This window comes from Neovison vison, chromosome 13 (assembly GCF_020171115.1).
Source record: "Neovison vison isolate M4711 chromosome 13, ASM_NN_V1, whole genome shotgun sequence".
Taxonomy (NCBI): domain Eukaryota; kingdom Metazoa; phylum Chordata; class Mammalia; order Carnivora; family Mustelidae; genus Neogale; species Neogale vison.
This window is the reverse complement of record NC_058103.1, coordinates 141,866,354-141,881,548: the sequence shown is the minus strand read 5'-3', so window position 1 is coordinate 141,881,548 and position 15,195 is coordinate 141,866,354. Positions and strand designations below refer to the sequence as shown.

At 46.1% G+C, this 15,195-nt stretch overlaps 1 protein-coding gene across 4 annotated transcripts in view; it reads left to right on the top strand.

Moving 5' to 3' along the window:
- The window catches only part of SLCO3A1 (solute carrier organic anion transporter family member 3A1), a 301,019-nt gene that overhangs the window by 271,332 nt on the left and 14,492 nt on the right, over nt 1-15,195 (top strand). For all 4 annotated transcript variants that reach the window (XM_044231113.1, XM_044231112.1, XM_044231111.1 and 1 more), the window contains exon 9: nt 2,965-3,029. In XM_044231113.1, the coding sequence (XP_044087048.1) occupies nt 2,965-3,029 (65 nt within the window). The remainder of the gene's footprint in view (nt 1-2,964; nt 3,030-15,195) is intronic.

Below are 15,195 nucleotides of genomic sequence, written 5' to 3'. Positions count from 1 at the left end.
ATAAGGTAACCCTGCCTCTCGCCACTTAGGAAAATACTACTCTACCAGAAAAACAGCTCTGTGCAGACAGATTTTTATTACAATGTTAACTATAATAGCAGAAAAACCTGAATTGAAATAATGAATTAAATTATAGTACTGTACCATAGCTCAATGGGATAATGAAAATCCTTAAGAATGTGAAAAGTCTTTGTGGAGTGAACTATTGCATTTAAATTATATACAGCGGTTGATTATGTAGAATATGCATGTGGACAAAGCCCGTCAGGTCCTAGGTATGGGTCTGGGGTGGCTGTGTTCTGAGTAAGTTATTTTTCATTTTTAGAAATTCCCGTGAAGTTCTATTGTGTTGGCCACATATAAAAGGCACCAAGGTGCAGGAAGAATGACCTTCGTGACCATTAGCAGTGACTAGTCCCCTTTCTTTGCTCTCCATGATTTCCGTACAAAAAAGCCAGCTCACTGTTCGCGACTGGCAGAGCAAACACAGAAAGGTGAAATCTTAATCACTTCCAAGTCCAGCTTGATAAATAGCTCTTGGAGATTTTCAGGAACCTCTTTTGATTCCTTTGGCAAGATCAGCAGCAGGTGGCCTGCATGACCTAGACTGGGTCTCGGCCACCCCATAACCCCGTGCTCTGCTGGGGTCTGCGAGAGCACAGACTCGCACATCGGGTCCATCAAGGTGAACGGGGTAGCCCCTTACTCCGTCACCATCCCAGTCCACTTTGCCATCCTAGATGATCTAGGCAGACGCGAGGGCACAGCCCAGGCATGTGCCAGCCTTACCCCGTGCCAGAGTGATGGCCCCACTCTAGTGCACAGAGCACCCCTAGGTGAGAAGATAAACTGACCCTCACTGAGCCCCTCTTTTGGAGCCAGCGCTGTGCTCCTGTTTTAATTATGTGTTTACATCCTGATTAGCATTCCCCTTCTACAGATGGAGAGGTGGAGGCTCCGACAGTGTTTAAGCCGTATTCTCAAGGTCATCGGTCCCTAAGTTGTAGACCTAAGCCCCCACCCCTGGCCTTGCACAGACCTTTCAGTAACATTCAGACCCAAACCTTGCATTTCTGCATAGCTTGTTCTGAGAAGGAGGACTCCCCCCGTGGGAACCGGTTCCCCAACGGGATATAACAGGAGATCTTAGCACCTTGCTCATTTTATTCCTAGTGATAGGAGAGCTGAAAGGAAAGCAAATTTCAAGTGATAAGTGTTCTAGCTTATTATGCCAGCACGTTTGCTTGAGAAGAAGAATTTGCCTTTATTTGGGTGTCTTTCAATTCAGTACCTTCAAGGGAATGTGCAGAAAGCAGATCCAGGGAGCCGATAATAGCTCTGAAGAACTTAGATTTGGAAACAAGTATGTTCTGAAGAGAACTGGCTTCTGTCCAGAAACGCTGAACTCATCATTGATGTTGTTTGGGTCTCTGGCTTCATCAGCTGAAGAATGGTTTTTCCATCACTCAGAGAAAGTCTTGACCTGCTGGCCTGTATCAGTCTTTATAATTAAGAAGAAATGGGTATTTCCCCAAGAATAACACATTTTTAGTTTTCACTGGAAATCTTAGAAATAGGGCCAAGACTCTAAAAACTACATCCATGTTCCTTTGGGTTCGAGGATGTCCTTTGGTCGCTCTGCCAAGAAGCCAAAGACAGGCCCACCTAAGGCTTGAACCAGGTGGTAGGTCGTTGGATGGTGAGATGAATGACCTCTGGGGTCATGTTAGAATATACTTTTAGCTAGTAAATCTAACAGTCAGGTTATGTATCCTGGGTAGTAGATATCCTAGGGGACTGAAGATAACCAGTGGTGACTTTGTTTCTAACATTTTTTTCTACAGAATTGATTGCCTAGGTCCTCCCTGTGCTGCATGGGTCTTTCTGGTCTTAGAGCCTCCTTGTGTTTTCAGAGTGAGTCCAGTGAGCTACACTGGGCTGGTTTTAGGTCTAGCCAAGTCCTTCCAGGGGTCATAGTTGTGTACTTACCACTGGATTTCCCCTAGGGGCTTAGGATGGGAATGGCATAAGGGGAAGTTTCTCTGCCAGTGGTGTCAAATACATCTCCCTTCATCCCCTCTCCACCCCACTAGAATTTATATATTACTCCGTACATCATCACCATGATGTGCTCATGATGAACAAGAGCAGGTCACCCCTGGACTCAAGGAGAGAGGATAAGCCTTGAATTAATACTGGTTTTAAGGGGAAGAGGCATTTCAAAAAAGATGTGTTATCAGCTGGGAGGGCCCCTTTATCTGGAATGGTCATCCCTTCCAAACCACCTCTATTGTCACACTCATCCCAGAAAATGTTCTACCCTGAGAATATTCTAGAAAATGTGCAAGAGACTCATTCTAATGGACTGTTCTAGAGAAACCAAAGCCAGGGTGATTGAGTCATTTCAAAACAAAGAACCAAGACCCTATGAAGATACTTTTCCAATTTAAAAGGTAGTGGCATTGGATATAGATGAATGGGTTATTTTTGCAAGTGGTCTGTCTGCGGTGTCGAGCCAATGCTCATCTGATTGATTTCACAGAATAATCTTGGAAGGACGAGGCTGTTCATGGTGCTGTTTGTGAAGCATAAGAGACATGGACTTCCCAGTTCATATTTCCCCAGTATATGTACCCTACCAAGTTAAGATGTTTTCCTATCCTGGCAAAAGCAAAATGCCTTTCAATGAAGACTTAAGGGACCGCATTTGCATGTCTTCCTTCCAAGGACAAGATTAGCCCCATTATTCACACTTTCAAGTTCCTACACTTATCTTGTCATTGCAGTTAGTTGCTTTTCAGACTTTAAACAGAAAGCCAAAAAAAAAAAAAAAAGGACCCCCCCAAAACTATTAATTTCTGAAGAATGGCTCTGATGGACTGCCGTGGAGGACTCTGGGGTCTGTTAATTAAAGTGGAGTGATAAGAATCTTTTCCTTTCTCCTCTTCATCTCTTTGCATGTAGGACAGTCAGCCCTGAACTCAAGTCTTACGCCCTGGGAGTCCTGTTCCTCCTCCTCCGTTTGTTGGGTATGTATTGCTCTCTTTATTCCTTCAGTAATGAATTGGATGCTTATACCGAGGTGAGTAAAAGTCTGCGACTTTGTCCCATTTCTTGAGTTTTCTTTTTTTTTCTCTGCAGTTTAATAACTATTAGTAAACAAGAGAAACTTAAATCTGTACCTTTTGCTCTGGGTTGAGACCTAGCTCTCTCTGGATACCACCAAGTTTTCCGTTATATAAACTCTGTCTCTGTGTCACACTGAATTCTCAGAGGCATGAGAAGGGGAGAGTGATGGCACCAAAGGGAAAAACACTGGATGGCGTCACGTGGCTCCCTCATTAAGCAAACCCTGGGCAGCTCGTGAAATTCCTCGTTTATGGGGCCGCCAGCTGGGACAGAGAGGCAATCTTACAACGCTTCACAAATGGAAACTTTGCGCCCTTTAAATTGTTCCAAACTGATTGAGTTTATTTAACTTGGGTTTCCAGGATGGGACAAAGGTGACCTTTGTGCTACGGAACGTACATTCCAAGGTTTGGTATGGATAAAAGGAATGAAGTCTAACCCTCTCATTTTTAAAATGAGAAAATAGAGCAGAGGAATATTCCATGGTTCTCCCTGGGTCCTAGGACAGGCTGAGGCGAAGCTGGAGTGGCTCACTGGGTAATTCAGCTGCCAGACATGCCCCACCCATGTCCCTCTAGACCTCTGTTGCTTTATGAACATCCCTTTGTCAAGACCAAGATAAAAACAGGGTAACGTCTCCCCTTGAAGACTAGTGGTCTTCTTTAATGGTCATTGTATGGTAAATAAATGTGCAAAGGGAGATAACCATGGTGTGTACTTTTAGAGTAAAAATTAAACTCCTTATTCTAAGTCTATCACTGTAGACGCACACGAAGACTCAGCCCTAGAAATATTTATGAAAATGTTTGTAAAACATGAAAAATTGGCAACTACCCAACGTCCAGCAGCCAGGGAATTAATTACATCTATTATGATTCAGAATCCCGGTAGGATTTATGGCCCCCTCTAAAATTCTGGTAAGTATGTATAGACTTTGAAAGGGCACATGATCTATGGAAGGGGAGGAAAAGTCTATTATATACTATATATTCAAGTGTTTTTAAATATAAACATGAAACAATATTAGAAAGCTAAACAAACATGGTATGTTGTTGTCTGGGTAAGAATATATAAATCCTATTTTCTAAATGTTTTAAAATTTTGAAGGAATAGGTAGGTGCATGTCACTTTTATAATGAGATGAATTCCTGATATCCAGAAGAACCATCAGCCTCTGGTCGTTCATAAGGTCCTCCCTGGGGAATGGCAAGTCCTGGGCCAATGCAGCCCCTCACTTCCTTTCTCGTACTGTAGCAGAATATTTCCAGCGGGCTGCTGTGGACCTTCTTCCTGTGCCCAGGACAAGGTCTCAGCGTCCTATCCACCATGACCAAGCCATGGATATGGACATAGGGAAACTTAAGTGGCATTTTTTATCTTACTTTGATCTTGTAGGAAACAAAAATGCCCTAGGTATGAAGATACCCAGTTAAGACAAGTTCAGTAGGAATTGAAACTAAAACATTTAGGACTCCCTGTTGTAGTGGCTTGTAGAATTCTATAACCACAGGGTAATCGTCATGTTGATTTTTTTTTCCCCCCTTCTACTCGGGAGGGCCAAGGATGCATGCATCGTAATGTCTCACCCCTGCTGTTACACCCCTGTGTAACATCAGATAGCAAGTTGGGAACCCTTATTTCTATAAATGTTAAAGGAGTTTCACATACACATTCATTCAACAAACTAATATTTATTGAACACCTAATGGGTTCACACCTTCCGTGGACCTGGCCCAGGTAAATGGGCACAGCTCTCTTCCTGGGAATCTCCTTGCAAGCTGGCCGGGGAAGGTGGGACTCCCCCATCTGTGGAGTTGCTCTAAGGGAATCTCTGTACCTCTAAACAGATGCCGAAGACTCCAAAAATAGCTGGTAAGAACAAAAACAGCAAAAAAATAGTTACCCTTTAGAATAACTTGATAGCACAAAATGAAAAAAAAAAAAGATTTGTAAAATATTTCTGAAATGGTAATGAAAATTATAGGACACTTGAAAGCAGAATGGAAAATTATAGCCCTTGTATAATGTGACATTGTTAAGATCCTTGTATGTTGCCCTAAAGCAGTTCCATGTTTGTAGGAATAATCAGCCAGGCATTCTCCAGAATCGTATTTTCCAACTTCTGTGACTGATCCCCAGTGAGAGATAAGTTTTACATCATGGTCCAGTACCCACATACATATGCATTAATATAGCTGAGACAAAAATTTCACAAAAATAGTACCCTTGATATGTACGTATTCTCTTCTCTTCCATGCTTTTTAAGAAGTTGGTCATGACCCACGATATTGATTTTGTTTCCCTTTTATGGGTCACCAGAGTCTAGAGAACTCCACTCTAGCAGGATATGGTAGCTTCATCTTTTCCTTAAAAGCAGCTTCTCAGAGAGGTCTTTGCAATTGCCTGATTCCGTTTCCTGCAGCACCCAAGAAGCTTAACCGCCATTACTGTTAACGAGGGGTCAACCGAGAAATCAGATTCCACGACCCTGTTGGCCTTTGTGATTGGCCCTGTATCTGGGTGGCAAGATACATGACGGCATCAACACGGGCGCAACATGGGTGGAAGAGCCACCGAACCTGGCCTTGGCGTGGGGGCGGGGGTGTGGATCTGAAACCATGTGGTGTCTGCCTCAGACATGAAGACTGAGCAAGAGGCATATAGGTGAGCCGGGAGACTGCTTTATATGGAGGGTCTTGCAGAAGTAAAAGCCTGGGAGGGAGCACCGTGTTTGGGGCTGCAGGAAGCCCTGGGTGGCTGCAGTGTGCAGGGCAAACGGAGTCTGGCAAAAGATGGGGCAGGGGTCGGCGGCCATTAGGAACGTGATCTGAAGGGGCGGCTGCCCTGTCCACAGGTTTGACCTTTATCTCTAAGGCAGAGGAAGTCACGGATGGACTTTACCCAGAAGTCACCAGGCGGTTGTGCCTTTGAGGAAAGCCCACCGTGTGTGCTGTAGGGAGAATGAGCATGTGGGGACTACGGAGTACCACGGAGTAGCTGGTGGAGTATCTGATGGCCTGGGTGGGGGAGGGACGGGTAGAAGAAGAACCTTCCAGGCTATGTCTCTGAACGGAAGTGTACACACTGGAGTATGTAAGAGGGAAGAATCCACAGTGACAGCTCCTTAAAGAGGCTCGGATCACATGATGAATGGGGATGTTGCTTATTGAAACAGGAAGACCTGGAGGAAGAGCGATTTGGGAGTGGCATAGACCAGTACTGTGCAGTAGAACTTTCTAGAATAATGGAAATACTCTGTCTTTGCATCACCTGTGGCTATTGAGCCCTTGAAATGGGGCTTCTATAAATTTTACTTTTTACTGAGTTTTATTTAGGTAGCCACATGCGTTCAGCGGCTGTGGTGTCGGACACTGAGGCACCGCTTTCAGTGAGGCAGAACCTGAGGCAGTGGGGCAGCAGGGGAGCCCACTCTTTCCAGATTTTTGGCAGTGCAGAGCTTAAAGAAAGAGGGTAGGACCCAGAAGTGAATGTGCGATTTTTTTTCTTGTTGCTTTAAACGCCAGTGGAAAGGAATTGATAGAACAGGAGCAGGGATGGTAGTGGCAAAGGTCGGTGTGGCTCAGGGAGCTTCCCCCACAGTCCTGGAGCAGAAGTGGGAACGTGGTTGGTAGTATCAATGGCAGGTGTGCTAGAAAGAAGGCGGGGCAGAGAAACTAAGGATGATGGCCAAAGTGGGGTTAAATGGTGGATCAAGGTTGTAGGCAGGATCAGGGAGACAGGACAAAGCCCAGGGTGTGGCACAGCCAGAGAGGAAAGGAAGTAAAGGACTTTGACCTTGAGAAAGAGTTGATGAAAGGCTAGGATGAGGAACTGCACGTCCATGGAGAAGTCACCCAAGACAGTGGCAATAGTTGAGGGGGGAGAGAAGGACACTGACCTGAGTCAGTAAATCCAGAATAAACGGAATGTCCTCCTTAGCAGAATTGCTGATGCGTTCAAATCCGTCCTCCTTCGTCCTTCTGCAAATGTCCTGATCACTGCTTTTCTCTCCGAGTGTTGGCAAACCAACTGCTTGAAGGTCTGGTCCACAGTCTTGCCCCTGGGGTCTAGTGCATGCTGTGGATGTTACACCAAGTGAAATTAATGGAAACAGATATGCACTGAGATCCTGCTACATCCAGGACCCTGTTCAAGATGCTGCAAAGAAGATAAAAATATGCAGGAGCTAGTATCCTGCCTCCATAGGGCTCCCAGTAGAACGAAGCAAATATCAGGGATATATAGGGCTGGATAGATAGGTCTGGACCTTGAATTTCAAGGGGGAAAAATATTTTACTCGGTTAAGTAGTTGCCAGTGGGGAGCACATGACAGATAAAGATGGGAAAGTGGAAATGCATTTGAAGTTCTGATTGAGGGAGATCTGCCTGGGAGCAAGGTGGTTCTGCAGGGTGCAGTATTCGGAAGCGAAGGGAGAAGCAGGAAACCAGGGCATGGCAGCGGAACAGTAAAAAGGCAAGGACAGGTGCAAGCGCCTGGTGGAGGTAACATCTGTTGAAACCCCCCACAATCGACTAGAGGAAAGCACGAGAGAACCAACAGAAACGCAAGGGGAAGCAGAGGGTTTCAGTCCCTGGGGACTGAGCGTAGGGGGAAGCCTTACCCTCCATCAGTTGTCTTAAGGGTATTGTCGGGGCTGGGCTGGTGGCCAGACTCTCCTCCCACAGATGCCCGCTCTCGGTTTTCAGAGCACCCGCCTAGCAAAAAGCATGGAGAACATCAGCCTCCAGGTGCACCTCTGAACCCACGTGTCTTTTCCTACGCAAACCATCCGTGTGTCTTGAGTAATTCAGGAGCTACTCCAGGAGCAGCACATCTGTGAAACTCCAGGCAGGCGGAAGAAATGCGCGCTTTGGCAGAAGTCAGCACAGTGTGCTGGAAGCCGTAGTGGAGAAACCACTCCCCCCAGCTGTGGGCTGGTCCGGGGATGGGGTGTGATGGCCCCTCCCACTCACCTGTGCATCTGTTTCCTAATTCAGCAAACATCTATGAAGCAATGATGTGTCCGACGTCCTGACGTACCCCCATCACCCAAGATCCACTCCTTACCTGTGCTAAAGCGGTGCTGCATTTTCACCGTGGACCCCTCTGCAGGCAGACCCAGATGGCTTTGGGTCCCCGCCCCCTCTGCCGTTCCGGACTGGGTGGCCTTGGGGAGGTTATTTAAGCTCTTTGAGCCTTAGTGACTATAACAAGGAGCCCAGGAATGAAGTGAGAACAAAGGAGCACCATCCAATGTCCCAGATTTAAGAAAAGGGAATGTCAAGTACCCAGGGGCCATGCTGGCCGGTGCCAGTAGTCCAGTCGCATCCTTGGCATTGCTGAAGCAAAGAGAATCTGTTTTCCGCCAGCCCTCCCAGTAGGACGTGTGCTGGACATGACCGTAATTCTATTAGGCCGAAGAGGGATTCTGCGGTGCCTTCAAGTCTTGGCGGGTAAGCTGCAGAAGAATGGGTAGAATTTTTGAAATGTAAATGGCAGAGTCATTTTCAGCTTCTATTTTGTCCCCAAAAGGTATGTGAACTTATTTTTCTTACAAAAACCTTTAAGCTCACCTTTAAAGTTTAGACCAAAGGCTATAAATAGGCCTAACTTTTTCAACCAGGGGACTGAATTAAGTAGCCAAAATAAAAGACTGTGGGGTTTAAGCTCCGTTAATAGATTTCAGGAAAACAAGAGACCATTTCCTTGAACAGTATTGCAGTTTTTTTGCATTGAAACATACATACACACACACACACACACACACACACACACATATATATACGTACATACAATATACGGCTGCTGTTTGGGCCAGAGTATAATAGGAAGTAAGACTTAATCCCTTTCATAGTTTCTATAGTAGCACGGAGTGTCCAGAAACCTCCCCGACATGCAGCGGGTTCCTGGCCTCCCAGTGACGGGACACTGGTCCCTGCACACTCCGTCCGCGAGCTCCTCCTCAGGAGACACGGAGAAGGGAAGGCAAGAGGGAGAGGATGCCGCCGCAGCCTCCAGGAAGGACCGTGTTCTAAGACACACGGTTTCTAAAATACCGTACCGTTACCACCCTCCCTCCGTATTCTTCAGGAACTGGAGGGCGTAATGGTATGAAGGTGTTCAGAGCAGCAGGATCGCTAATTTACACCTTATCCCCTGGGCTTCTCTTCTGGAAGCAGCTGATTGTCCTCCACAACGGACTTATTCTTACAGCCTGAAGGATTCTTGCCAGTCGGGGTCATTCTCGGAGTCTTGGCTTGAAGAATGTTCTGCAGCTCTTCCGCTAGAGAGGATGCTGTCAAGGGGCCACGTTTCCAGGTAGCCAAAAAGCAGAAAAGCAACCAGGTATGTTAAGAGCCTGCTCCAGGAGGGCCTCTCAGAAATGCCGTCTCATGTAATCTGTATGAAAGCCCCCTACCAGAAGGCATTTTGTGCCTGTTTTAATAAACAATGCAACTGAGATTCAATGCAGTTGAGTGACTTCCCAGGGTCACAGGCTCCCATGTGGCAGAGTCAGAATCCAGAGTCTTTCTGCAGTCCCTAAGCTCTCATGGCCTCCGCACCACCAAGAAACCTGCAGGCGTGAGCTCCGTGCTTGAAGAAAGGCAGCTTTCAGCTCTGTCCTGATGAGCGTCTGCCAGTAGAGCTGCCTGAGATGTTCTCCAAAATACTGAGTTTGCTTACAAAACAGTCTTGCAACCTTCTCAATGCATTAACAACTTGGGAGAAGGGAGGATTCTGCACTTTGCAAAGATCAGAACCTCCTTGTGCGTGTGTTTCCCCCTCCGTGCCTTGCGAAGATCAGAATCCTTGTGTGTTTTGCCTCGGAAAGCTTCAGAGCCAGCCCTCAGCCAGCCACAGGTTCCCAGGAGCTTAGCGGGAGGGTAAATAAGATGTTTTCTATAGCCCTGGAAATCCCTGATAAGAGGCCTAAAATCTTCTCTTCAAATCAACAAACTTTGAATTAGTAAGAAGGAGATTATTGGGTTTGGAGTTTGGAAATGTTAAGCCTGGGACAAATAAGTAGTCTCCCCCAGCTTCAGTTTCTCTGCATATAAAATATGGGGGTGTTACAGGGTTATGGAGGGGGCTTATGATATAGAGTACAGCCCCACACAGTGCTGGGGAGAGGGGGTTGTTAATGGAGTCATTACTGTGTTAACCTTAACAGTGAAAGTTATTTACCAGCGTAAATGGGTTCATTCAGGAATAACAGAAGTGCAATTCGGGGCATACAAACTACTTAGGAAACCGCAGGCAAGTCCCATTGTAAACAAAGGAGAGGAACTTGAAGGAGAAAAGAGGAGGTTGGGAGGGGTTGTTTTCAAGGAAAGTACAAGTCCAGTGTGATGATGGGTCCCGGGTGGCTGAGTTGCTGCGATGGTGGATTTCTTAAAGGAAATTCAGTGTCCTTGGTTCCCTCTTAATGACCGTAATTGATGATTCTTCTGCTGGGGCCTGTGATTGACCCTGAGTAGTATGCCTTCTTAGTCTATCTTCCCCACCCCATTTCAGTGAGGTGTTCCTTTGTTTCTACATTTTCGCCTTTTGATCAAGATCTTTCTCCAGAAGCACCTCTAAGCAAGAGTCAGGTTTTCATAGTTCCGTGGCCTTTTTTTTCCCTCGTGGCCCGTGGAGGTGGGGACATTGTGCAGATGGGAAACCTACTGAGTTCCCATCCCATTCAAATAACAAGGACAGGTAGCAGAAGTCTCAAGCAGTGAGTGGAGAATCGTGTCCTTACTGGGTACAGTGTTTTTACAAAGATTTGAGAGGCAGTAAGTACAGAAATCAAAAGGAACATGACCATTCCAGATTGCGTGATGAGGTTTTAAAACAAGATCCTAGATCGGAAAGGAGCCATCTGAAACTACTTATTGGCCCTCACTCCAGCTCAGGGAAGGAAAGTCCCACTTCAGAGACCAACCCCAGAGTCACATATCTCTCCTGGGAGTCCCTCAAAGCACTCAGGAGAACAGAACAGTGGACACCTCCGGGTCCCCCCTGAAATTCACCACGTGCATTTTAGAAGCTACACCTGATGGATAAATACAAGCAATCACTGGTGAACTTTTTGCAAAGCAGAAAAATTTCCAAGACTTTTAAAAGCAGCATCATTATCTCAAAACAAGTGCTGGAACTCAGAGATGTTACTAATAATATAGTGAAGTTGAAAATCCAGAAACTGTAAGTTTTGAGTAAGACTCTAGAGTCCGTTAATTTCCAAATGAAAAAGACAGACTTTGTTGAGCCTGGAAACTTCTCACAGGCCTGGCCCACGGATCCCTTCAGATGTTGTCTGCTTCGGTGCCAGGAAATATTTAATTTCAGGTCACCAGATGGGGTGCAGGCTCAGTCAGGGTTTGGTGCTTTCTTTGGATGAGTCATGTGAGTCCAGGAATCTGTTCGCTGGTATTTGGCCACACAGTGTTGGTTAATCAGTGCAAGGTTGAAGAGAATCTTTCTGGAGGTGTCTTTTCCAATAGACCAAAGGGGTGATGTTCAAGGTCTTCATCTCCCAGGAGAGCACACTGAAAAGATTGTTCTACTGAAGCACGGCTGTTTTCATAGAAGCAGTTAGGCCTTTACAGCACAGAAGTGTATCTTACCAACAGTGGGCCAACGTGTTACCAGACTCGGGCTGGGCTTCTGGTCGTTCAAGAGGCCGACAGTCCAAGAGACGAGTTTGTGATTGGAAAGGAACATGAGCTTTATTCAGGAGGCTGACCACGTGGGAAGAAGGCAGGCTCTTGTCCAAAAGGCAAACTCTGAGGTTTCTACCTGGCGCTGAGGTTTCCAAAGTTCAGGGTCATCAGCAAAGGGAATGCAGTGGCCTGTGATATTTTTCAATCACGGGCAGATGCAATGCTGCTGGCTACAGATACAGACGTTCTGTCCATGCTCAGGGAGCTGGGTCCTGTTTTGTGATGTGCAGGAGTACTGGGATCTGTGGGGTCAAGGGCAAGGTCTACAGCAACCGCAGAGCCTGGCAAATTTCTGGTCCTTCTCAAGGCCAGTGGTCTGCAGATCTCCAAGTCAGTTAGTTCTGCTACAGATCAAGGGACTTAGGTCAGCAAGGAGGAGGAGCACACTTACCTCTCAGGTTAACACACTCCTTAAGACCAGCTAGAGTTCTCTTACAAAAGGAGGAAGGAACCAAGCACCTGGACATCCCGTGACTATCCCAGTAGGTGTGGAGCTGAGATTTAGAAAGCAAAAAGCAATGCTTTCAAGCCAAGGTTTTGGGAGAGCTACAGATTTTGCCAGTGGAATGTTCCTAGCACCTTTAGTCCATTCACGAAACCCTGAGGATCAAAGGTGGAATGCACAATTAGAGTGTCCTATAACTCGCCAAACGGTGCAGATGTTCAAAGCACCTGACTGGTAAAATGGGGTCCCCGATCACTACGAAGGTCCAGAGGAGTTCCCCAGGTGGGAATCATTTCTCCTAACAGAATTTTAGCCACCGAGGAGGCAGTGGCCTGTGAGGGAAAGCTTCAGTCCAGTGAGGAAACATACAGACCATGACTAAAACTTTATGAAACTCGTGTGCAAACCTCGAATGACCCGTTAGGTAATTTAAAGTCCCCTACAGCAACAGAAACAGGTTTCCCTGCATCGTTATTTTGGACGGAGGGGTGGGGGGTCAAGTGAGGCACACACATTGTCTGCCTTCTTAATATTTCCTCACCAATATTGGTTCATACACGCTATCATTTTGTCAGCAGACCAATGGTTTAATACGTGTGCAGTTGTAAGTAGTGGGAACTTTGGAATTTCTGGGAAGGCCGAATTAGTTGGTCCGAAGCAGAGCTCTCTTTTTTGTTATTTTGCAATTATTATTATTTATTATGTTATTATTTTTCAATTATTAGATCTCTAATACTGATTTTCCTTGTCTGGGGCCTAAGGCCGGGCATCTCTGGTCAGTTTTAACAAATGATCATTTGTGAGAACATCCCTTTGGCCCATGACAGAGATTTGGCTATTGGTTTCCTTACGAGCAGCCCTTTTGTAGAAATATTAGCAAGGTGCCTTCCTCTGACCTCTAGGGAGTCCAGTCTGGAATGCCCAGGAACCTTAATAATATTCCAAAGCTGTGAGCTACCCCAAAGGCAAACTGGACTGTCAGTTTGAATGTTCATGGTTTTTTACCCTGGGCTGAGCCATGAGCATGAATGGATGTGTAACTCAGATCAAGGGACTGCCTCATGACTTCAAAAAGAGTTGCAATGACCTACCTGTCCTATTTACCTTTTTTATCCTTTAAGAGCGCCACCAATAAACCATGAAAACTCTGCCTTAGTTAGAGGATTTTCCTATAAAATAAAATAAAAAGTGGAGAGAACAGCCGGTGAAGGTTATTGCCTTAAGAAAGTCGTGTGAGAAGTTGGTGGCCACATGTCTCTCCCCTTGGCAGGAGTGAGGAGGATTCAGGCCTCTGTTTGAGGGGCGCAGGGATGTTTGGAGGGGGTCTTCTCACCTTAATCAATGGGCAGGGGCAGGAATGGCCCTGAGGTGGGAGGGTTTGGGGGGATATCGCTGTGCTGCAGAGGCCCCAGTACCCTAGGCATTGATGGTGGCCCCATGTTTTGGTTGGGTCCTCAAAGGACATTCCTTCCCCTCTCATAAAAACAGGGAAAGGGGAAGTTGATAATCAGAATATCCGAGGACACGGGGCTTCATTAGGCTTTTCTTTGAAGTCTCAAAACCTGTGTCTTCCTGATCTTTCCAAATGATAGGATCAGGTTCATTGATTTTTAGGAAGCATAGAGAGGTTAGAGAAAAGTCTGGAATCTCATTTTGACTGTATCTAGCCACCACCCCACCACCCCCCCCAAAAAAAACTCGTTAAATGGTGCTTAGTTTTACGTTTTGGGAAGTTCTGGGTGCTGTGAAAACTACCTGAATCCAAACATAGTCCTTATTCTGAAATCAGGTGCCGTTGGTGTCGACCCTGAACTGACACTGCAATTTCTCTCTGACCCTTAAAGGCCAAAATTTTAAGTAAGTAGATGCTGTGTTCCGTAAAGAAGCTTGAGAAAGGGGGGCACCTGGCTGGCTAGGTCGGTTAAGCATCCAACTCTTGATTTCAGCTCAGGTCGTGATCTCAGGGTCGTGAGATCCTGGGTATGAAGGCTGCTGACGATTCTCACTCTTCCTCTGCTTCTCGCCCCCTGCCTGTGCACATGCACACGTGTGTGGGTGTGGTTGTGCTCTCTCAAAAAAAAAAAGAAAAAAAAGGTTAAGAAAGGGAGCAGAAAAGGAAATCCTCTCTCTTGTAACAAACATCATCCAAATCAACTTGTGAGGCTTGTGAAAAGTTCTCTGTTGTAACCCCTGGGGCATTCCCAGCTAGGTGTAATCAGAAACATAATTCGCTATCTTATCCACTGGAATACTGAAAAAAACGCACTGCACAGACCAACTACAGTGAAAATTTCCTTTGAGTGGGAATAGCTACCAATGATGTATGGGGGTTGGGAATTACCCGGTACCGAAGGATAGTAATGTTATTGATTGCTTCGAGGTCATGGACGAACTTCCATCCACAGCCACTGGGTTTTCTTGTGAGTAAAATAGGGATATTACAGAGACTAATTCAGGGGCTAATAAAGCCTTGGGCCCTGTAATCTACTATTATGGGCTTGATGCCTTGAAGGGTTTCCTTATTTATAGGGTATTGATTACTTCTGGAGAGAGGTTTTGAGGGGTCTGTTTGAATCTTGATGGGAGGTATACTGTGGATCCTGCCAGTATCAATGGAACAACTTGCCCATAAAAAGGGTGGTAGTTGGGATGCCTGGGTGGCTCAGTTGGTTAAGCGGCTGCCTTCAGCTCAGGTCATGATCCCAGCGTCCTGGGATCGGGTCCCACATCGGGCTCCCTGCCAAGCAGGGAGGAGCCCGTGTCTCCCTCTGCCTCTGCCTGCGCTCACTCTCTCTGACAAATAAAATCTTAAAAAAAAAAGGGGGGGGTGGTAACTGATCCATAGAGACAAATGATGGGTGTCCCCAGACTCAGCCATGATGCAGGCAGAGTCGGAACAAATACTAGATGCCAAA